Below are 24,693 nucleotides of genomic sequence, written 5' to 3'. Positions count from 1 at the left end.
TTGATAGTAAATACTTCTTTTTTAAAAGGAGGATTGTAGATTTTTAGAATAATCAAATTCTGAATTTGTATTGTAATGTCAGTTTTGGAAATGAGCTTTTACTGATCATTTGCTTTCAGCCTCTTTTATCAAATTTTTTTAAGAGTGGTTGGTTGATTAGTTTACTTACATAGTGATTTTTTTTTCCTCTTCAAGCATAGAACTTTATACAGTGGATGACTGAAATGCAATGGCTTATAAAACTTATGAAGATCACAGTTTTTATAAAAGTAAACAGTGAAAACAATGCATAGCACAAGCCTAGTATAATTTTAAAAGATAAAGCTCTGAGAATGACCTATGTCAGCACTGAAATTTTGTAATTTTAAAGGAAAAAGCATACACACAATATTTTTATAAAATATTTTACATCAGTTGTTTTTCTCCTGTGGTGTTTGTACCTACCTTTAAGCAAAAGTAGTGTGAGCAGTTGGCAGGACACTTTTTGCTTCATTACACTGATCAGTTGGTTAACACGTTTACTTCTCTTTTCAATTCCTTTATCCACTCATTCATGACTCCTATACCACGCCTATCACAGACAACCAACCAACCAAAAAAAAAAAAGAAAAACCAAATTCATAGGTCCATAGTTGACTGTTCTGAGAAGTGACTAATACAGGTGAAAAAGAGAGAAAAGATAGTTGTGGCGAGAACAGTAATGGTGGCTGGGTGTGTTTTGAGTATAAAGTTTATTTTCCTGTAGCAAGCTCAAAATTTTGTGACCTGTCACCCAGATCACAAATTGTAACTGTTTCTCATCCCCTTCTACAAATTCTTCAGTTTGCCTTTTGTCACTTTTATCCTTCGAAGGAAGTGATGAGCAAAGAAAAGGCAATATGACTCTTACTCGTTGCTCCTTTTGTTTGGAATACTCTTCTCTCTTCTATTACCCTACTCATATTTCAACATTTAGACGATAACTCTTTTCTGACTCTGGAAGCCTAAACTATGTGTCCTTGTACTTTCTGTGATTACTTCTGTGATAGAAGTACTTCTTGTCACTTACAGTAGTCGTCTGTTTGTCTGTCTGCCTTCTCAAACTCCTGTAAGGCAGGGCCATAAATTATTTGTCTTTGTGTTCCCAGTGCCTGGTACAGAGCCTGGCATATGGTAAGATTACCATTTGGGGGTTCTTGTTTGCCAACTACAGAAATCAACTTTGGTTAAAAAGAATTTATTGGAAGGATATTAGTTAGCTTACAGAAGTGACTGAAAGACTGGAGAACCAGACTCTGAGAACAAATAGGAAACCAACTAACCAACCTCAAGGCTGGACTGTGGCCAAAGTTATGCCAGGGAAATGTCCTTTTCCTGTTTAAGACACCATTGACTCCTCCACAGGATATTGGGTGCCATTGTTGGAACACCACCACTGGATACTGTATGTCACTGCCCTAAGAATGACTTTTAAACTCTCCAATTTTAGCTCTATATTCACATTCTGTGTGAAAGCATCTAATTGTCCAGTCTATGTACCTGGTCCCTAAATAGGGAAACAAGTTATCTGGTGGTCTTGGCTTTCATGGTTGACTCTAGGGCTTCTAAGACACACAGTGGCAGATTCTTTTAATATAGTAAAGGAGTTCTTATGCTGGATGGTCAAAAATAGAACTGACACATGTCCTTTTCAATAAACACTTGGTAGTATTTATTAGTTGAATGATGAAGAGCATCCATCATAATTTCCTGTCTCTAAACCTTTACATCATCAAGCCTTGAAGTGACTTTGATTCTACTTTTATAATTCAGAACAAACTCAGTTCCAAGACATATAGATAAGCAATATCAGCAAAGTTTTGATTTCTTAAAATGAAGATACCTCATATTTAAGTAAAATTACTCAATTAAACTTTTTTTTGCCATACCCTAAGCACATGTTCATTTGCTTGTATGATAAACTAACATTAGAGGTAGGATTTGAACTTCTGCAAACTGACTCCAGAGCACTTAGCTGCTCTTTTTATAGTGTTGGTATAGCAGTGACTTAATTGAAACAAAACTACAATAAACTTATGTTGAGTAAGCCAAAGGTTCTTTTGGGTTTTTTTCTATAACATGTTATGGAAAACCCCAAGCGAACATTTTGACCAAGCCAGTATTGCTAAATTCAGACTAAAATTGAGGAAAGTAGGGAAAACCACTAGACCATTCAGGTTTGACCTAAAAACAAAGAGATTCAAGGGATTAGATCTGATAGAGTGCCTGAAGAACTATGGACAGAGGTTCGTGACACTGTACAGGAGGCAGTGATCAAGACCATCCCCAAGATAAAGAAAGGCAAAAAATCAAAATGGCTGTCTGAGGAGACCTTACAAAAAGCTGTGAGAAGAGAAGCTAAAGACAAAGGAGAAAAGGAAAGATACCCATTTGAATGCAGAGTTCCAAAGAACAGCAAGGAGAGATAAGAAAGCCTTCCTCAGCGATCAATGCAAAGAAATAGAGGAAAACAATGAAATGGGAAAGACTAGAGATCTCTTCAAGAAAATTAGAGATACCAAGGAAACATTTCATGCAAAGATGGGCTCGATAAAGGACAGAAATGGTATGGACCTAACAGAAGCAGAAGATATTAAGAAAAGGTGGCAAGAATAAACAGAAGAACTATGCAAAAAAGATCTTAATGACCCAGATAATCACAATGGTGTGGTCACTCACCTAGAGCCAGACATCCTGGAATGCAAAGACAAGTGGGCTTTAGGAAGCATCACTACAAAAAAAGCTAGTGGAGGTGCTGACATTCCAATTGAGCTATTTCAAATCCTAAAAGATGATGCTGTGAAAATGCTGCACTCAATATGCCAGCAAATTTGGGAAACTCAGCAGTGGCCACAGGACTGGAAAAGGTGAGTTTTCATTGCAGTCCCAAAGAAAGGCAATACGAAAGAACATTCAAACTTAGCGCACAATTGTACTCATCTCACACGCTAGCAAAGTAATGTTAACTTCATGCATCACTTCATGGCAAATAAATGAGGAAACAGTGGAAACAGTGAGAGACTTTAATTTTGGGGGCTCCACAATCACTGCAGATGGTGACTGCAGCCATGAAATTAAAAGATGCTTGCTCCTTGGAAGAAAAGCTATGACCAACCTAGACAGCGTATGAAAAAGCAGAGATACTACTTTGCCAACAAAGTCCATCTAGTCAAAGCTATGGTTTTTCCAGTAGTCATGTATAGATTGAGAGCTGGGCTATAAAGAAGGCTGAGTGCTGAAGAATTTGATGTTTTTTAACTGTGGTCTTGGAGAAGACTCTTGCGAGTCCCTTGGACTGCATGGAGATCCAACCAGTCAATCCTAAAGGAAATCAGTCCTGAATATTCATTGGAAGGACTGATGCTGAAGCTGAAGTTCCAATACTTTGGCCACCTGCTGCAAAGAACTGACTCATTGGAAAAGACCCTGATGCTGGGAAAGATTGAAGGCAGGAGGAGAAGGGGATGACAGAGGATGAGATGGTTGGATGGCATCACCCACTCAATGGACATGAGTTTGAGCATGCTCCGGGAGTTGGTGATGGACAGGGAAGCCTGGCATGCTGCAGTCCATGGGTTGCAAAGAGTCGGACACAACTGAGCAACTGAACTGACTATTTTAGAGAGATCAGAGAAATGTTTCTGCTTGCAAAAAAAGTAAGTTTTTATTTCTCAGCCATCTTACTCAAATATAAGGTGTTAGTACAGTCACTTTGGAACACTGTCATTATGTACCAAAGTTGGGTATACGTTTATCCTATAACCTACCACCTTTGTTTGTAGGTATATTTGGAAAATAATTTGTATATGGCTTTATAATTATTTGTAATAGCCTGTCTTTGGAAATAATCTAGATGTCTGTTAACAGTGGAATGGATACATAAAATTATGATATTCTCAATGAAAAACTATACAGAACTGAAAGGGAACAAACTACTGCTACATATATGAGTATGACTGAATATCAGAAACAGTGTAGAGTAAAAAAAACTGGACCAAAAGAATACATCCTGTATGAATCCTTCCACCTTCCATTTATATGAAATTCAGAAATAGACAAAAATAATTCAGTGCTCGAAGTCAAAACAGTGGTTCTTTTTGGGAGGACCGAAGGGGAATTCGGGACTTCCAGTTACTGGCACTGTTCTGTTTCTTAAAGGTATATATAATGGTACTGTTGTGTTCACTTTCCTGCAGTTCTGGTTTTCTATATGTACGTTATGCTTTAATTAAAAATTAAAAGTGAATAAAACCCACCTGAAACAGACTTGTGTATGGATTAGCTTGGGGAGCATGGCTCAGTGACCCCCTTAAAGTTGTATGTAAAGTTCTATCTGAATATCTATCTAAATAAGTATGTGTAGTTTAAGACAGAGAAGATTCATAGCACTAGTCAGATTCTCAAGGAGGTACATTATCCAAAAAAAAAGTTAAGAACCCACATTGCCAGAGCCCACATATTCAGAAGAATCATTGTTAAACATTTGTATGGGAAGCTTGTTTTTGTAGAGAAATCCTTGTCTCTATGATTAGACATAATCATAGAGATCTGTTTTGGACCCCATCCTCTCATACTTTCTCAAGGCTTTTACAGTTATCTTTTTCTTCTTCATCTCCTTTTCCTGTCTCTGCTGGATATGCTCTCGGCATACCCCCTTAATTTTGTTCATTTCTTTAGAAAAGTCTGTGGTTGGTTCCATGTCTTCTGAAATTACCACGCCACTTTCCTGCTTCCCTCTATATCAAAACTCCGGCGAAGGTTTATATATACTTCCTCACTCTCCATTCTCTACTCAGCTCATTCTAGTTGGGCTTTCTTCTTACTAAAACTTTACTGACGTGAGTCTTCTCAAGGTCACAATGATTTGGGTTTTGCTAGGAAAAAAGAGACTGAAAGTGTCAGTCGCTCAGTTGTGTCTGACTTTTTGTGACCCTGTGGACTATAGCCCATCAGGCTCCTCTCTCCATCGCATTCTTCAGGCATTAATACTGGAGTGGGTTGTCATTCCCTTCTCCAGGGGATCTTCCTAACCCAGGGTTGGAACCCAGGTTTCCTGCATTGCAGGCAGGTTCTTTACCATCTGAGCCACCAGTACCGCCCAAGTTTTGCTGAAACCAGTGGCTAAATATCTCTTTGGGAGGAAGTGTGGCAAGGAAGCCTCAGTTATAGAGAATTGATTTAATCATATTTCTGACTACATGGTACTCTTTTGTCCTTGACTGTATGGGGTCCTGTTTTAATTTTATCTTCCTTTATCCTCCATCTTTGCTCCCATTCCCTTTCCCCCACAGATATCTACTTTAACATGTTTACCTAGCATGCCATCCTGGGCTTCTCTGTTGGCTCATTGATAAAGAATCCACCTCCCAGTGCAGGAGACACAGATTCGACCAGCTGGCATCTGGGAAGACTATTCCAGGCAGAGAAAGCAGGAAGGATAAAAGGGTCCTGAGTCTGGAACTCAACTGATTTATTCAAGGATCAGCAAGAAGATTGGCATGTTACCTCTACGTGTGCTTTCTCAGAGATTTTTAATATGCTAAACTCGTTCTATTACATCAGGAATTACTCCTACCATTTTACTCTGTGTTTTCTATTTACCCTAATTTCTTTTCTTTCTCTTTTCCAATTTTTGAGGATAAATAATTTTTTTGGTGCCAGTTTGAGAATTATGTTTTCTATTTTTATTCTTTATTCTTCTAGTGGTTACCCTTTACTTTTATTCTTATTTATATTTGGTGTTGTTGTTCAGTCACTAAATCCTGTTCTATATTTATATTTGTCAAATTTTTAAACTTATTGATTATATGTATCTTCACCCCTAAATAAGGCATGTATTTTAGTAGGCCCTCTTCTCTGTCCCCATCATGTTAACATTCTCGTCTTTTAATATTCAAGATTATTATGGTATATTTTTTTTCTCCTTCTTTTTCTACCTTCATTCTCTCTCCCCACTTCCATTGTTTAACAAGAGTGAATCTTTTAAGTTTTGGGTTTTGTTTTTTTTTCATACCATGAGGCACGTGGAATCTTCCCAGACTGGGGATCAAACCAGCACGCTCTGCATTGGGAGCACTGAGTCTTAAGCACTAGACTGCCATGGAAGTCCCCTTTAAGTTATTTACTCATTCTTTCTTGCCATATCTTATGGAGCTGCCTAGATTTATAACATCTGGACCAATATTTTGATTTTTTTTGTTTAGCAGTTTTTGTGGTAAACTATCTGAGTTCTTATATTCCTAAGAATGTCTTTATTTCATCCTTGTGTTTAAATAATAGTTTAAAAAAGTCAGACAAGACTGAGTGACAGACACACTTTCACTTAGTTATATATTCAATTTCATTTTTTAAATGAAAATTTAAAAAATATTAAAAGTAAAATTTCAATTTTAATTAATTTTTAACATTTAATTAAATTTTAATTAAATTAAAAATTTTAAATTTTAATTAAAATTTTAATTAAAATTAAAAATATTACATTTACATACATTATTACTGTCAATAATTAGAAACCTATAATTTTTTTTTTCTTGTAGGTGAGCTACTTTTGGGGGGGGGAATTTTTAGAATTTTCTCTTTGAGATGTTCTAAGATTTCTTTATAAAGTGTCTAGGTATTTTTTATTATATATCAAACTGACATATCTTTAATTTTTGGAAATTATTGGTCATTATTTCTCATTATTCCTCATTTCTGTTTCTTTCTCACCTTCTGAAAGCCTGTTATTTAGATATCAACTCTGTTTTTCCTAGCATCCATATATGTTCACAACTAACTCTTCACAACTAATTCTTTTATTTTTTCCCTTTAATTATACTTTATTTTTTAAAATAGTTAAAAAAAATAGTTTTAGATACAGCAAAATTGAGCAGAAATTGTAGAGAGTGTCTGTGTACACCTTCCACCAACAAATACAGCTTTTCCCACTATCAACATACCACACCAGAGCAATGCATTTGTTATAACCCATGAACCTACGCTGACACATCATTATCACCAAAGTTCATAGATTACAGTAGGGTTCACTCTTTGTGTTGTACCTTCCGTGGGTTTTAACAAATGTATAATGACATGTATGTGCCGTTATATATCATACAGGATAGTTTCACTGCCTTAAAATCCTCTGTGCTCAGGCTGTTTATCCTTTCTTCCTAACTTGCTGGCAACTGGTGATCTTTTTACTGTTTTGTAAAAAGTTTTACTGTCATAGTTTTGTCTTTTCCAGAATGTCATATAGTTGAAATTATACAGCACATAGCCTTTTTAGATTGGCTTTTTTCACATAGTAATATGAAGGTAAGGTTCTTCATGTCTTTTCATGGTTTGATAGCTCATTTCATTTTAGCACTGAAAAATATTCCGTTGTCTGGATGTACTAGTTAATTAATCCATTCACCTGCTGAAAGACATTTTAGTTCCTTTCAACTGTGGCAATTATGAATAAAGCTGCTGTACACATCACAGACAGGTTTTTGAGTTTACACGTTTTCAACTCATTTGGGTAAGTACTGAGTGTGGTTGCTGGATCATATGGTAAGAGTATGCTTAGTTTGGTAAGAAATTGCCAAACTGTCCCCCAGAGTGACTATATGATTTATCTTCCATTTTCACCAGCGGTGAATGAGTTTCTGCTGCCCCACATTCTTGCCATCATTTGGTGTTGTCAGTGTCCTAGATTTTGGCCATTTTAATAGGAGTGTGGTGATTTTTTATTGTTATTTTACTTTGCATTTTCCTAATATATGATGTTGAATATCTTTTCAGATGCTTACTTGCCACATGTATGTTGTCTTTAGTGAAGTGTCTGTTCAGGTCTTTTGCCCATTTTTTAATTGGTTGATTGATTTTCTTATTGTTTAGTTTCAAGTGTTCCTTGTATATTTTGGGAAAGACTCCTATGTCAGATCTTTTGCAAATGTTTCCTTTGTGGGTTGTCCTCTTATTCTTTAAAGCTTCTATATTTTTAAACTTTTATGATATATATTTTTAATTGCTTTGTGCCTTCTTAATATCTTATTCTGATCATCTGTTCACTGATTTCATTTTCAAGTATATTGATTTTTTTCTATTGTATCAAATATAATATTCAACTGTATTTATATTCATTATTAAACCTGATTTAAAATTTATTATTTTTAATACCCATTGTTTGTAGTTGGTTCTTCATTATTCCTTATTATTTTCCTAATATCCTACTTTAGTTTCCTGAGATGGTCGTGTGGTTAAGAATCCACCTGTCAATGCAGAGGATGTAGGCTGGATCCCTGGTTGGGGAACTAAGATCCCACATGCTGTGTGGCAGCTAAGCCCACAAGCTGCAACTACAGAGTCCTGCACATCACAACAAGAGAGAAGCCCACATGAAGATCCTGTGTGCCAACAGCTAAGACCTGATGCAGCCAAAAATAAATAAATATTTTTAAAAATTCTTGAACATATAAATAGCATTAAAAATTCTCCAGATACCATCTCTTCATACCTCTCTAACCATTTCTCACTTTTCTCCTTCCCATTTCTGCACTTCTTTTTTACTCATCTTTTTTATTACTTTTCTTGCCATATCTCTTTATCTTCTTTCGTTTTCTATTTTACACTTTTCCCTGATTCTTGGTCATTCATTCTATTTACCTGCCATTCTATTTCTTACCCCACCCATCTAGTTTAACTTCTCTCACTTACCTATTAACTTTTTTGGTTCATCAAAGCTCACATTCATGAATTAATATACAGGGCTCCCCCAGGAATTACTTTCTTCTCTGTCATTCTTTAATTGAAATATGGAATAGAAGAACTCCAAATTTAAAGCCATGGGAGTTGAGTTATAAACTGATGTATATGGTCTTTAGGCAAGCTGTTTAACATTTATGCCTCCATTTCTTCATTTATAAAAAGGATTGAAAGTACCCTCCTTGCTCTAAAATCCTATGATTCTGTGGTGTCTTACTCTTCACATTTTTCCTCTACTGTGCTTACCTCATTCATTTAATAAATATTTATATACCTACCATGTATTTATAACTCCTATAATTTATGTGAGGAATCAAAAGAAATGAAAGACAGGGTTTCTGCCTTTGAATTGTTTATAGTCTGTCTGGAGAGACGAGGTATCTGCATATTAACCCTCAGTTATTTCCAATCTGTGCCTCTTCTTTCCACACCAGATTTATACTCTCAAGGGAATACCAACTACTTTATTTTTAAACATTAGTTTTACAGTCTTTTTTTTGTGTGTGTGTGTGTGTGTGTGTGTGTGTGGCTATGCCACATGAAATGTGAGATCTTAAGTTTCCCAACCAGGAATCAAACCTGTGCCCCCTGCATTGGGAGCAGAAAGTCTTCACCACTGGATCACTGAGGAAGTCCCTGCTACTTTAGTTCAAATCTAATTTCTGGGTGGGTGTGGGGGGTGGCAGGTTTACCCCTGAACACAGTAAAAACTCTTTTTTAAAACATTTTCTTATACATCTAGGAATCCCCGTTGCAGTCGTTCTGTGCGTTCTCATGCTCAGGTGCTCAGTTGATCAATGGTGTCTGACTCTTTGTGACCCTATGGACTGTAGCCCACCAGGGTCCTCTGTCTGTGGGATCCTCCAGGCTAGGATACTGCAGTGGGTTGGCATTTCCTCCTCCAGAGTATCTTCCTGACTCAGGAATCGAACCCATGTCTCCTGCATTAGCAGGCAGATTCTTTAGCACTGAGCCACCTGGGAGGCCCCAGTCATTCTGTAGCATTATTTGTGCACTTGATTCTAGTCTGGATTTTATTCATGATAGGAAAATTTACCTCAGAATCAAGGAGATTGATTGTCACTGTGACTTAGTAGATGATCACTCTCTGTTTCTATCTTTGCGTGTATGTATATGCCTGTGCATTTATGTTTGCATAATTATATTCAAATGTAATGTTCCAGATGGCTGAGTAAATGTGACCAGTAAGTCTTTGCACATGCATATGCTTTTTTCTCTGGTTTGTTTCTCCACCTATTTTGTAAGGGGGTTATTGCTTTAGAGACTTTCTTTTCCTTTCATTGGCCCTGTGTGCTCTCTGGTAAAAATATACCACTCCACAGATATATGGACAGTGTGGGGAGGGCAGGAGGGAAGTGGGCGTACTTATAAAAGGGCAACACTAAGGATCCTTGGGATGGAACTGTTGTGTATCTTGAGTTGGGTGATAAGTACATGAAGCTGCACATTTAATAAAATTGTATAGAACTAAATACACACATATACACACACAAATACAAGTAAAATTGGGAATATCAGAATAAGATAGAATTGCATCATTCAGTATCCCCACTATGATTATACTATGATTTTTCAAGATTTTACCATTGGGAGAAACTGGGTAAAAATTATACCAGATCTCTATTGTTTTTTTTCAACTGAATGTAAATCTAAAATTATTTCAGAATGAAAAGTTCAATTAAAAATAACAGCAATTTAAAGAAGTATGTGCTGAAAGATAATTGAACATATGTAGCTGCAGGAAGCACTTTGAGGAGCATGACTTTCCATTTACTTCAAAGGATGCGCTACTAAACAGATTTTATGCATTTTTTGTTGCAAGTTTTCTTATGCATGTACACAAAGTGAAGCAATAGTGGTGATGGGTTGTGTCCATTAACAGAAGAACTTTGTAAACACTTAAATGATGCCAGTTTCACATCAGTCTCACTTTCTGTGTAATGGGAAACCAGGTAATTCTAATAATGGGTCCGTTTTTTCATACAGTTCATGGAATCAAAGTAACAGTTTTAGAAATTTCTTCTGTCAAAGAGGAAACACTTCATATTTTGAATGCTGCTGTAAATTAATCTGAAAATGTCAACATTAAAGAAAATGCTTTGTTTTTTTAGTAACAAATATTTAATGGAGCATAGGTACATGGAAGTCACTGTCATAAAATGTTCTTACTATATAAGGAAACTCAGTGTGCAGAAAATTTGTTTGGAATTGATTATATACTACATTCATAATTTATAATTGCTTCAAACAATCCTGATATTCTACCAATAAAATAGGTGCAGTTTTCAGATTTTTCCAGTATTTTTCATATACATTGAGTATTTCAACTAGAACGTTTTTGTGATAATCTGATGCTGAATTTAAAAATTGTTTCAGCAGATCTGTATTTACATTGTTTCTTTGGTGCCTGTCCACGATAAGATTTTATTTTTTATTTATTTATTTTTTATCATTACTGGATTTTTCTTTTTTTAATTTATTTCAATTGGAGGCTAATTACTTTACAAAATTGTATTGGTTTAGATTTTAGAATTATTTGAAAAATAGATGTGTACTTAGCCGCTCAGTCGTGTCTGACTCTTTGCAACCCCATGGACGTAGTCCGCCAGGCTCCTCTGTCCATGGGGATTCTCCAGGCAAGAATACTGGAGTGGGTTGCCATGCCCTCCTCCAGGGGATCTTCCCAATCCAGGGATCGAACCCAGGTCTCCTGCATTGCAGGTGGATTCTTTACCATCTGAGCCACCACTCCATATTTACTGACTGAAGATACTCAGTGAATCTGATGTGGAGTGGCATCCTGCTTTTTCAAACATACATATCTATCTCGATCATTTTTAGCAGTCCGAAATGTAGCAAGATTGTACTTAATGTTATTTTGCATTCATTCTTTTTATCCACTTTTCCATCCTAAGACACTTGAATCGCTTTAATTGATTTTAGCCCTTTCCCCACATCTCTCCCATTTCCCAGACAGGCACCAAAGATCCACCAAGTTAGGTCAGTCTGGTGTCTGCTGCTGCTGCTATTTCCCTGTTATTATTAGATATTCAGTATTAGTTAAAACTATGGTTTCTTCCTCTTGTGCTTGTGCCTATATTTTTCTTCTAGGAATGAGATACTATACATAATGTCTCAGAAATTGACATGTTTTTCTTTCTTCTTGTTTCTGTACACATTTACTCTTTTGTGCCCTTATTTTTTTGTTTTGTTTTCTCTTTGTCCCCTTTATCTATTTTTTAAGTGTTATTTATTCTTGACTGAAATGTGTTTTCTGAAAGAGCTGGTATATGAAAATTACTTAACCAAATGAAAGCAATACATGCAATCTTTATGTTTGCAAATTATCGTTATTAACAGAACTTTTAAATATACACAGGCATCTTAGGGGAAAATACTTGATTGGAATTAATTTGAGCTCAATTCTTACTCTTTTTAATACAGTATTTCTCAAACTCTGAGGCTTGCAGAATTCACAAATTGAGATCGGGCATCATTTTCAGAGAGACTTTCAGTAATGTGTAAGTAGTTTGGTTTTTTTTTTTTTACATTTATATTTATTTTTATTAACTGTTTGCTATATAAACACAGTGAACTGTTAATTTATCAGATCTCTTAACAAGAATTTGGCCTATATTCACCAGGTAATGATTTTAAGTAACAAGTGGCATGAAATAACTTGTTAAAAAAAGATGTTTCAGGTGTGCCCTGGGTCAGTATTAATTCAACACTGTTTATTAGAAACATCTTAGAAATAGCATCTCCAAGTGTAAAGAATTCTAGATGAAGGGACGTGAGTGCTTGCCCAGGCTCTACCGCTAACTAGGTATCCTTAAGTAAGCTACCTTTTGTGCTTCAGTTTCTTTGGCTCTAAAGTAAGGGTTAAGACTATCACTAATGAAAAGATCTCTTCCCCTTTAAATGTCTATTATCCTTATCCTAACTTTTTTTTTTAATATAAATTAGGTATTGGTAATCTTTCAAAAGGGAGCTGCCAAATTACATATTGTGTTTTTGTTTTTTACTATTGGTGTTTTCTTGGGAATAGGTATTGAGAGGGGAAGTGGTTTCAAAGCAGTCTAGAAGACAAATAAGCTCCCCCTTGCTTAAGAACTTTGCCCCACATACTCTGTCACTTTTTGTTACTAAAATTTACTTTTAAAAAGTCAGTTGGCTTGGGTGGGTTAAACCTTTTTTTTTTAAAAAAGTAAACCTGTTAATTATGGTATACAAACAAGATTTTTTTTTTTTTCCTTTCAAAATCTCCCTAGAATGCCATTTTCTAAGCAGCTTGTGCCGGTTTTCAGGGAGCTGGGGGAAAGGGAAAACAAAGTAGCAGTCACTTCTCTCCTTGGAGCCTTAGGGAGAAACTGGTAGAAAAACTTTGGGCAGGGTGAAGGCAGGCCACTGAAATCTGGAAATGTGGTAGGAGAAAAGATGACTAAAAGTGGAATAAAAGAATAGAGAGATATAGAAAGGTAAAGCTAAGCAAGAAGGCATACACTAGCTTTCATCAATACTGTCATCGACATTTAGAATAGTGTTAGATTTTAAAAACTATAAAAAATTCATTGGATGAATGAATCAATTACTTATTCAATAAATTTTTACTTTTGTCCAAGTCCCTGATAAGTTAGACTCAAATCTAGTTTATCTGTGTTTATCCTACATTCAATAGCTATAGTATTTAAGGTAATCGAGGTTCAGAAAATTGTGAATTATAGAAAAAAGACATTACATTTAGGAAGTTTATATACTTGAGGAAGTTTGAAAGTGAACTATTTATTCACTTAAATTTTTTAAGCACCTACCTACCATACTTTGGGCACTAGCAGGGAGAGGAAGTATTGGGTACTGATTATAGTGTCTATTTCTATTTAATGGAGTATTACGTGGTCATTTAATATAATTATGAAGATTATAGCCAACTAATACTTATTAAATAAGTAAAATAAAAATACTTCTGTATTATAACTGTGCATGAGGGCTTCCAGATGGCTCAGCAGGTAAAGAATCCACCTGCAATGCAGGAGACATGGGTTCAGTCTTTGGTTGGGGAAGATTCCATGAAGAAGTACATGGCAACCCACTCCAGTATTCTTGCTTGGGAAATCCCATGGACAGAGAAGCCTGCTGGGCTATAGTCCATAAGGTTGCAAAGAGTCGGATGCGACTTAGTGACCGAGAGGGAGATGAAGAGCAGAAAGATGTTTCTATGCTCAAAAGAAAACTAGGAAACTTAGTTAAATATAAACCAGATTTATTATTGTGAATGGAATTATTGAATTTCTTTTTCTTCTGTTTCGTACAATTCATAAAGTTTAAATGAAAATCCACATATGTTTAAATTGTTTTGAAAAATAAGGTGAACATATATGAACTAGAAAAAGGTAATAATGTATCATCAAAAGAAAAGAGCAAAGGTGTAGTTGCAGGACAGTAGATAGAATACCTTGGCTGGAAGAACAGTGTGAGATGAAGTTGACAAAAAGATGGGAATGAGAGTCTCCAGTTTTGATAATGTAAGAAAAGATGAGCTTGGTTAGGCTTTTAACTGTGAAATTACAGGTGTTTTTTTTTTTAATTAAAAAAAATTTTTTTAATATGAAAAATTAAAAAAAAATTTTTAATTTATCTTTTTTAAAAATAAAATTTCTTCCAGTTTATTTAAGTGAACTGGAGTGAGAGGCCGTTGAGCTGGTCCATTGTGTTATCAGCCATTTTCATGCATAATCTTGAGTTTATATCTATATGAGGCCCTATCTGAAAGACTTTGCTCCTTTTACCAACTCAGTAAGTCTGTAATTTTGCAAAATTTATGTTCTCATATTTTTGTTTTTCGTATATCTTTAAAATGTTGCCTCTGATTTCCACTCTTGCCTTTTCTTGTCCTTAGAGTTAGCCTAGATAGCAAATGCTTTACTACTTGACATAATGGAGTGATAGTAGAAATAAAAAAGAATCTGAATTGATTGGGCAGAGATTGAAAGGGAGAAAAGCAAGTCAGTCTCCATTAGTTGCTGAATGGGCAAGAGCTTTCTTGTAATGATTTCTCAATTTCGTTCTCATGAACCTTTTAGGAATAGAGAGCACATCCTTCTTGTTTTCTAATCTCAAAGAAAATAGATGTAATTTGAAATTAAACACACCAAGTAGGGATGTGAAATTTAAAAAAGATGTCTGTAAACATATTATGAACTAATTCTTTAAGTTATCTGTATCATGTTGAACAAAGAAGAATTAAAACAATAACTGTTTAATGATGTAATATTGTTACTCGAGTTTTAGTAAAGTTGTTTCATGGGTTTACATTACTATGATTACGTAGAGAACTATTGGATCAAATACTTATTTTGTGTGGCCCCCAGTTTCCAAAATAAATTTTAAAAAGTTTACCTCCAAAAAAAATAAAAAAGAAAAATTTACCTCCTAATTGTTTAGGGGTTTTGCTCTGATGTTCTACACTGAGAGTCCAAGTTTTGTACATGACTACGAATGCTTTCCTTAAATGTTCTTGCCAAGTAACTTTTGTTGGCTCTTACCAACATAAGACATTTTGTCTTAATACATGTTTATTATTTTCTATGAGGATTGTAAATTTCACACTCCAATGGAAGTCTCATGATTTATTGAAACTGTTAGGAAATAACTACCCTGAGTTAAAGATTTTCATTATTTTCTTTGCCTTGTAATTTGTAACAGTATCTAACCCCTAGTTTCTAAACCTCAAACTTACTTTATAAACAGTTGATTTGAAATAAAAAGTAGAGGTGCATTTTCAGTATTATAAACTCTTCTTGAGTGAATTAAAGAACATTGAGATCTAGAAGTCATATGGGATGTTGCCAGCGATGCTCTTGACTTTATATGCTTTGTCATTAGAGAATGCCTTCAAATATTTTGCCTACTTTCCTTACCACTCTCCACACCTAAATGAATAAATGGAATAAAAGGCAAGATAACTGAAGTGATATATAATTTACTATTCTATTAATAAAAGAGGATTTTATCACCACTTTAAAATTGATTGCTCAATTAAAAAAAAAAAATTATGGAGCTGCACCAGGTCCTAAGTGTGGCATGCTGGATCTTTGGTCTTCCTTGTGGCATGCAAATCCTTTAGCTGCAGCGTGTGGGATTCCGCTCTCCAAGCAGGGACTGAACCAAGGCCCTTGCATTGGGAGCTCCAAGTCTTAGCCTCCGGACCACTAGAGAACTTCCTGATTACTCTTATATGTGTTGATGAAGAACTTTTGACTCGTTCCCTTTTAGTAGTTATTTACCATATTCAGTTGTGAGTCAAATCAAATTATTAAAATTTGTGAGCCAGGAAGATGTAACAAAAACAAGATTTTCATACAATTTTTCCCAAATATCTGCTTGATAGTATAATAGCTGTTTATTTCCAATGGCTAAGGTAGTAGCTTGCAGAAGAACCTATTAAATATATATATGTTTTCATCATAGTGCTATTTCCATTCTCTTTCCCTTCTTTCTGCATAGCAAGACATAAAACTTTATTGCATGTAATAGTAACTGTATACTTTAGTTTAAATAATGTGAAGTTAGAATTTAGGAAAAAGAATATTTAATCTCTTCATTATGATGAAAGAAAAGTGCTCTATTAAGGTACTCTTTAAGACTCGTGCCTATCAAGAGCTTTTGATTTAAAATTCATGCCCACACAAAAGCAAATGAACACTTACAGAAGCTGTAAGTGTATATGTCTATTTGACCCCAAAATTCTACTTTAATAAATTTATCCTGAAGAAATAATAAGAGTTGTAGCCAGAGGTTTATGTTCAAAGTTATTTATCTTAGCATTTTAAAATATTAGCAAAATAAGTAGATACAATAAATGATCAACAGTAAGGAAACAGGTCAGTAATGTTACGCTCATATAATAGCCAGGACATGGAAGCAACCTAGATGTCCATCAGCAGATGAATGGATAAGAAAGCTATGGTACATATACACAATGGAGTATTACTCAGCCATTAAAAAGAATACATTTGAATCAGTTCTAATGAGGTGGATGAAACTGGAGCCTATTATACAGAGTGAAGTAAGCCAGAAAGAAAAACACCAATACAGTATACTAACGCATATATATGGAATTTAGAAAGATGGTAACAATAACCCTGTGTACGAGACAGCAAAAGAGACACTGATGTATAGATCAGTCTTATGGACTCTGTGAGAGAGGGAGAGGGTGGGAAGATTTGGGAGAATGGCATTGAAACATGTAAAATATCATGTATGAAACGAGTTGCCAGTCCAGGTTCGATGCACGATACTGGATGCTTGGGGCTAGTGCACTGGGACGACCCAGAGGGATGGTGTGGGGAGGGAGGAGGGTTCAGGGTAGGGAACACAGGTATACCTGTGGCGGATTCATTTTGATATTTGGCAAAACTAATACAATTATGTAAAGTTTAAAAATAAAATAAAATTTAAAAAAATAAATAAATAAAATATAGCCATTAAAGCTTTATTTTCAAAGACTATTTAATGAAAAAAGTTAAATACAAAAGTGCTTTAAAAAACTGTTTTTGTTTTCCTACCTTAAAAAAAATGGAGAGCTGTGTGTGTTGTTGGCTTTTTTTTTTTTTTGTCAACACCTGTAATAGGCAGGTGAACACCTGTAATAGTGTTTAACAGAGTTTTGTCAGGAGAACAGGTTATTACTTTCTCTTTACTGTCAGTCTGGGAGAGACTTCTGAAAGTTTAAGCTCTTTTGTGTAGAAATCTTATATGTTAGGAAATTGCTACACAGGAGCCATATATACCTAAATAAAACAAGTAGGGACATTTGATCCTTCTTTAGGCATGTTATCTAAGCAAATGGTGAGAATATTTACAGAGAACATTTGAGCAATGGATATAAATTCTAAAATATGTGACATGAATTCTGAAAACCATGACATTAGCCATATAAAAAATTAAATGAGTTTTGGGATTACGATGAAAATGGTGATAACTTATACACAAATATATGAGAATTTGTTGCCCTTAGGTATTTTATAGTATACAAAAAAGATTATTTACTTTAAATAGCATTTTCTAAAGCGTGTTCTGAGGGCTTCATCTAGTGTTTAAGTTGGAAAATAGGGTTCATTGTTCAAATAGACTTGGAAAATCGTGGATAAAAGCAAAATAAATCAGGTACGTTTATCAGAGAATTTCTGAGGATTTAATATTTTTCAGTTCAGTTCAGTCACTCAGTCATGTCTGACTCTTTGCGACCCCATGGACTGCAGCATGCCATGCCTCCCTGTCTGTCACCAATTCCTGGTGCATGCTCAAACTCGTGTCCATCAGGTTGGTGATGCTATCCAACCATCTCATCGTCTGTCATCCCCTTCTCCTCCTGCCTTCAATCTTTCCCAGCATCAGGGTCTTTTCAAATGAGTCAGTTCTTCGCATCAGGTGGCCAAAGTATTGGAGTTTCAGCTTCAGCATCAGTCCTTCCAATGAATATTCAGGACTGATTTCCTTTACAATGGACTGGTTGAATCTCCTAGGAGTCCAAGGGACTCTCAAGAGTCTTCTCCAACACCACAATTCAAAAGCATCAGTTCTTCTGTGCTCAGCATTCTTTATAGTCCAGCTCTTACATCCATACATGACTACTGGAAAAACCATAGCTGTGATTAGATGGACCTTTGGCGGCAAAGTAATATCTGCTTTTTAATACGCTGTCTAGGTTGGTCATAGCTTTTCTTCCAAGGAGCAAGTGTCTTTTAATTTCATGGCTGCAGTCACCATCTGCAGTGATTGTGGAGCCCCCAAAATTAAAGTCTGTCACTGTTTCCATTGTTTCCCCATTTATTTGTCATAAAGTGATGGGACCAGATGCCATGATATTCGTTTTCTGAATGTTGAGCTTTAAGCCAACTTTTTCACTGTCCTCTTTTACTTTCATCAAGAGGTTCTTTAGTTCTTTGCTTTCTGCCATAAGTGTGGTGTCATCTGCATATCTGAGGTTATTGATAATTCTTCCGGCAATCTTGACTCCAGGTTGTGCTTCATCCAGCCTGGCATTTTGCATGATGTACTCTGCATATAAGTTAAATAAGCAGGGTGACAAAGCAGCCTTGATGTACTCCTGTCTCTATTTGGAACCAGTCTGTTGTCCCATGTCCAGTTCTAACTGTTGCTTCTTGACCTGCATACAGATTTCTTGGGAGGCAGGTCAGGTGGTCTGGTATTCCCATCTCTTTCAGAATTTTCCACAGTGTGTTGTGATCCACACAGTCAAAGGCTTTGGCATAGTCAGTAAAGCAGAGATAGATGTTTTTCTGGAACTCCTTGCTTTTTCAGTAATCCAGTGTATGCTGGCAATTTGATCTCTCGTTCCTCTGCCTTTTCTAAATCCTACTTGAACATCTGGACGTTCATGGTTCATGTACTTTTGAAGGCCTGGAGAATTTTGAGCATTACTTTGCTAGTGTGTGAGATCAGTGCAATTGTGTGGTAGTTTGAACATTCTTTGGCATTGCCTTTCTTTGGGATTGGGATGAAAACTCACCTTTTTCAGTCCCGTGGCCACTGCTAAGTTTTCCAAATTTGTTGGCATATTGAGTGCAGCACTTTAACAGCATCATCTTTTAGGATTTGAAATAGCTCAACTGGAATTCCATCACCTCCACTAGCTTTGTTCGTAGTGGTGCTTCCTAAGGCTCACTTGACTTCGCATTCCAGGATGTCTGGCTCTAGGAGAGTGATCACACCATCATGGTTATCTGGGTCATTAAGATCTTTTTTGTACAGTTCTTCTGTGTATTCTTGCCACCTTTTCTTAATATCTTCTGCTTCTGTTAGGTCCATATCATTTCTATCCTTTATTGTGTCCATCTTTGCATGAAATGTCCCCTTGGTATCTCTGATTTTCCTGAAGAGATCTCTAGTCTTTCCCATTCTGTTGTGTTCCTCTCTTTTTTTGCATTGATCACTGAGGGAGGCTTTCTTATCTTATTCTTTGGAACTCTGCATTCAAATGGGTATATCTTTCCTTTTCTCCTCTGCCTTTAGCTTCTCTTCTTTTCTCAGCTATTTGTAAGGCCTCCTCAGACAACCATTTTGCCTTTTTGCATTTCTTTTTCTTGGGGATGGTCTTGATCACAGCCTCCTATACAGTGTCACTAACCTCCATCCATAGTTCTTCAGGCACTCTGTCTATCAGATCTAATCCCTTGAATCTCTTTGTTCCTTCCAATGTATAATTCTAAGGGATTTGATTTAGATCATACCTGAATGGTCTAGTGGTTTTCCCTACTTTCTTCAATTTAAGTTTGAATTTTGCAAATAAGGAGTTCATGATCTGAGCCACAGTCAGCTTCTGGTCTTGTTTTTGCTGACTGTATAGAGCTTCTCCATCTTTGGCTGCAAAGAATATAATCAACCTGATTTTGGTATTGACATCTTTAATATTTTTACATATATATTATAAATACACAAAAGAGGCATATAGTGTATATATCTAATTTATTTGCCCATAAAATCCTTTCTTTGCATTTATTGAAACTAAGTCTAACATGAGACACATGTTGGGAAATTTCTGTTTTAGTTTAAACTGTTTTCCTATAATTGTTATATTAGCAATGACAGTACTGACAGAGGGGGTATCTTCTCATTCAAGAAACAAAAAAGATTTAAGGGATACTAAACAACTGATGGACAGGGAGGCCTGGCGTACTGCGATTCATGGGGTCGCAAAGAGTCGGACACGACTGAGCAACTGAACTGAACTGAAACAACTGAAGGAGATTTTGCTGTTAAATGTTTGTGAATATTGATACATGATGAATTTCACTTTGTGTAATTTTTTCTTTGAATTTGTTATAAGCATATAATAGTGTTATAATCACTGCCCTACTTTTATTATTTGAAGTTCTTTTATTTATTGTATCTGCTAAAACTCATTTAGGGTGGATTTTTCTTTTTTGTTTTGTAATTTTAGAATAGGAGGTCATCTTCAGTGGGGCTTTCTCTTTGGAAAGCCTGTGTTGAGGGTACCCTCTAGAACTTTTTTGCATTTGCTCCCCCAGGATTATCACTAGCCTGGGAACACAGTTATTATTAATAACTTAGTTTGGACCTTCCTGGGGCCATGCAGATGGCTTAAGGTCAAACCTCAAATCCAAGTGTGAGTAGGCCTTTTTTTTTAATACATTCTCAGATTTTTTACTCCCCTCAAAGTAGGGCCCAGATTGAAGCTAACTTTATTATCTCCCTGTAGCAGTGAATGGATTTTTAAAATCCACTCTTTAACAGAGGATATAGTCCTTTGAGGCTCTTGGCTTTATACAAATGTCTCAGTTTCAATTCCCTATTTTATGTGGTCCCAATGCATTATCTCCTGTCCCTGCAATACCTTTTAAAAACACAGGCCCCTTGATTGCTGAGGAGATCAGCAGAATTCTCCCACCCAATATCAGCTTATACATTGCATTCTGGCCTTCAGTTTCCTTACTGTTTTGGGACCCTGGGAATTGCCCTGACATTTTTTTTTCCCTTTTTTTGTTCGTTTGTTTTCCCCTTACATTTTAAAAAATATTTTATTTTATTTTTAAAAATTTTATTTATTTTCGGTTGCACTGTCTTCGTTGCTGCTCACAGGCTTTCTCTAATTGCAGTGAACGGGGGCTACCCTTTGTTGAGGTGCACTGCCTTCTCATTGTGGTGGCTTCTCTTGCAGAGCACAGGCTCTAGGGTGCGTGGGCTTCGGTAGTTGTGGCACACAGGCTCAGTAGTTGTGGTGCACAGGCTTAGTTTTTCTGTGACACGTGGAATTTTCCCAGACCAGGGTTGAACCCATGTCTCCTGCATTGGCAGGCAGGTTCTTATCCACTGCATCACCAGGGAAGTGCTTCCTTACATTTTTACAAGCTAGTCTATGCATTTAGGGATTCCCTGGTGGCTCTGACGGTAAAGAATCTGCCTACAATGCAGGGGACCTGGTTTGATCCCTGGATTGGGAAGATCCCCTGGAGAAGGGAATGGCAACCCAGTTCGGTATTATTGCCTGAAGAATTCCATGGACAGAGGAGCCTGGCAGGTTACAGTTCATGGGGTTGCAGAGTCGGACACAATTGAGTGACTCGCACTATGCATTTAGAAGGGTGTGTGTCTTTTTGTTGTTGGCTACTTAGGTAATCTAAGCTTTCATATTGCCAAAATGGAAATTCATGCATTCCTTTTATAATAAAATTGTTGTTGTTGTTCAGTTGCTAAGTTGTGTCCAGTTCTTTGTGACTCCAGGGACTGCAGCATGCCAGGCTCCTCCACTATCTCCGAGTTTGCTCAGATTCATGTCCATTGAGCCACTGGTGCTGTCTAACCATCTCATCCTCTGCTGCCCTCTTCTTTGCCTTCAGTCTTTCCCAGCATCAGGGTCTTTTCCAAATGCTATATATAGTCCCGTTTCTTTAAAAATACTTTTAACATATGACAGCGAAATGTATAATACTAGTGTGTTTTATCAGAGGTGTAGTACACTGATTTTTAGTTTTTATTCTTATTTGTATGCAAACCACTTATATTTACTTGACTTATTATAGGAGAATACTGGTCTTTTACTTTCCTTTTAGATGTACCTTCTGTAATGGAAGATGATTGAAGATAAGGGGCCTCGTGTTGCTGACTACTTTGTTGTAGCAGGATTAACTGATGTTTCAAAGCCTCTTGAAGAAGAAATTCACTTCAATGATGCCTGTCATAAAGTAGCCAGACCAAAAGAGCCTATCACAGATGTTTCAGTTATTATTAAATCTCTCGGGGAGGAAGTGCCACGGGATTACACGTGTATTGATATTACCCCAACGGGACTGTCAGCTGATCTCAATAATGGAAGTCTTGTGGGGCCACAGATTTTCCTTTGCTATAGAAGAGGAAGAGATAAGCCTCCACTTACGGATCTGGGGTAAGTATTTTTTTAAAGAATTATTGTTATTGACTCAAATAATATGCCTTGTAGATTTTGAAGTTAACTGTTCAACTCGTTTGTTAATAAATACTTTAAAAAAATAGACACATCCAGAATCATGTTTTCTTTTCCTGTGCTCCTTTTATCTTTTTTTGTTGTTGTCTTAAAATATATTGGCTTTATGTTTACACAAAGCAGTACAAAATGAGACAGTTTCTCAAAGGGTGACTTGGAGCTAGAAAATCCATCCGGGGCATTAAAGTGTTAATGTTAGCTGGTAAGTCGTGTCTGACTTTTTGTGACTCCATGTACTGCAGCCTGCCAGGCTCCTCTATCCATGGGATTTCCCAGGCAAGAATACTGGAGTGGCATGCCATTTCCTTCTCCATTGTTCAGTGTCTTTTTGTTCTAGCACTTTTGTCTGAGTTCTTTCTATTAAAAATAGGGGAGATAATTTGAAAAACATTTACAGAAAAATATCAGAAATCAATGTATTATTCTGATCATATATTTTCTTTTAAATTATGAGAAAAAGATGGCTTTTAAGGATCAGTTGTAATGATCCTTATAGTTGGGAGTTTAAGTCAGTGTGCATGAAACAAGGGTCTGGATAAATCAGTGCTTTATTTAGGCTGTTGTATTGAACTTGTAGTTTCATTTTTATATAATAGCTTTACTGATTTACAGTTTACACCATCCAGTTCACTCATTTAAATGGTATAATTCAGTCAATTTTAGTCTTATTTATAGAGTTGAATCACCACAATAAATTTTAGAACATTTTTATCATGTCCCCGCAAATAAATACCACCTATATCCAGCTGTGCATATAATTGGCGAGTTGACTTCTAGGAAGTAGATTTCATCTATAAAAGATCTCAACTGACATCCTTTTGAAACTTACTACTACTCTTCTGTGTTTTTGATGGACTTCCCTGATAGCTCAGACGGTAAAGCGTCTGCCTCCAATGCGGGAGACCTGGGTTCGATCCTGTGTCAGGAAGATCCCCTGGAGAAGGAAACTGCACCCCACTCCAGTATTCATGCCTGGAAAATCCCATGGACCGAGAAGCCTGGTGGGCTACAATCCATGGGGTCGCAAAGAGTCAGACACGACTGAGCGACTTGTGTGTGTGTGTGTGTGTGTGTGTGTGTGTATTCCTTATAGTTTGTCAAATTCTCCCTATAGACAATCCACTAGTCAACTTTCTGTGTCTGTGGATTTGCCTATTGTGGACATTTTATGTCAGTAGAATCATACTATATATGATTATCTTGTGGCTGATTCTTTCTCTTAGCATAAAGTTTTCAAGGTTTATCCATGTTGTAATATGTGTCTGTGCTTTATTCCTTTATATGGCTGAATAATATTCCATCTTATGGGTCTACCACAATTTATTTATGCATTCAGCAGACAATGGATATGTGAGTGGTTTCCACTTTTTGGCTACTATGAATGATGCTTTTGGGAGTATTAATGTACAAGTTTCTGTATGGCTGTATGTTTTCATATCTCTTGTATGTATATTTAGAAGTGGAATTGCTAGGTCATACAATAATTCTGTGTTTAACCTTTTGAGTCACTGACAGTTTTAAGCCTTCTTTTTTCCATGGCTCTGTTGCCAAAGAGGATGGGGTTAACGTATAATATTTTGGTTAAAAATAAGGAAGATAGCAGTGTCCCTACTAATATCAGCAAAGGGCTATAAAAGTTCCATGTCCTAATATATTAAGTCTGAAAGTGAATAGTCAAGTTTTCTCATGCCTGAGTAGAGATTGGATGAACTGGAAGAGCTCCTGAAACTTTCTTCTGCTTTTAAAATTCTATTATCTAATGTTTGATATCAGTAAGTTATATTAAACTCATTCTTTATTGTGCTAATTCATGAATCAATTGCTGTAATTTTAAGTAGGTTTCAGAACAGCTACCATATTGCTTCATATGAAGCTTACATAATTAGTAAATGGCTTGGGAAAATAAGCCAACTGTTAAGATTGTA

General features: G+C 36.1%; 1 protein-coding gene across 5 annotated transcripts in view; it reads left to right on the top strand.

Annotated features, from left to right (window-relative positions):
* The window catches only part of DENND4A (DENN domain containing 4A), a 118,880-nt gene that overhangs the window by 14,602 nt on the left and 79,585 nt on the right, over positions 1-24,693 (top strand). For 4 of the 5 annotated variants that reach the window (XM_055536732.1, XM_055536735.1, XM_055536736.1 and 1 more), the window contains exons 2-3: positions 12,211-12,287; positions 22,359-22,690. In XM_055536732.1, coding sequence (XP_055392707.1) covers positions 22,380-22,690 — 311 coding nt within the window. In that variant the 5' untranslated portion in view covers positions 12,211-12,287; positions 22,359-22,379. The remainder of the gene's footprint in view (positions 1-12,210; positions 12,288-22,358; positions 22,691-24,693) is intronic. The other variant, XM_055536733.1, reaches the window with a different exon arrangement.

Source organism: Bubalus kerabau, chromosome 10 (assembly GCF_029407905.1).
Source record: "Bubalus kerabau isolate K-KA32 ecotype Philippines breed swamp buffalo chromosome 10, PCC_UOA_SB_1v2, whole genome shotgun sequence".
NCBI lineage: Eukaryota > Metazoa > Chordata > Mammalia > Artiodactyla > Bovidae > Bubalus > Bubalus kerabau.
This window is presented reverse-complemented; position numbering and strand designations above follow the sequence as displayed.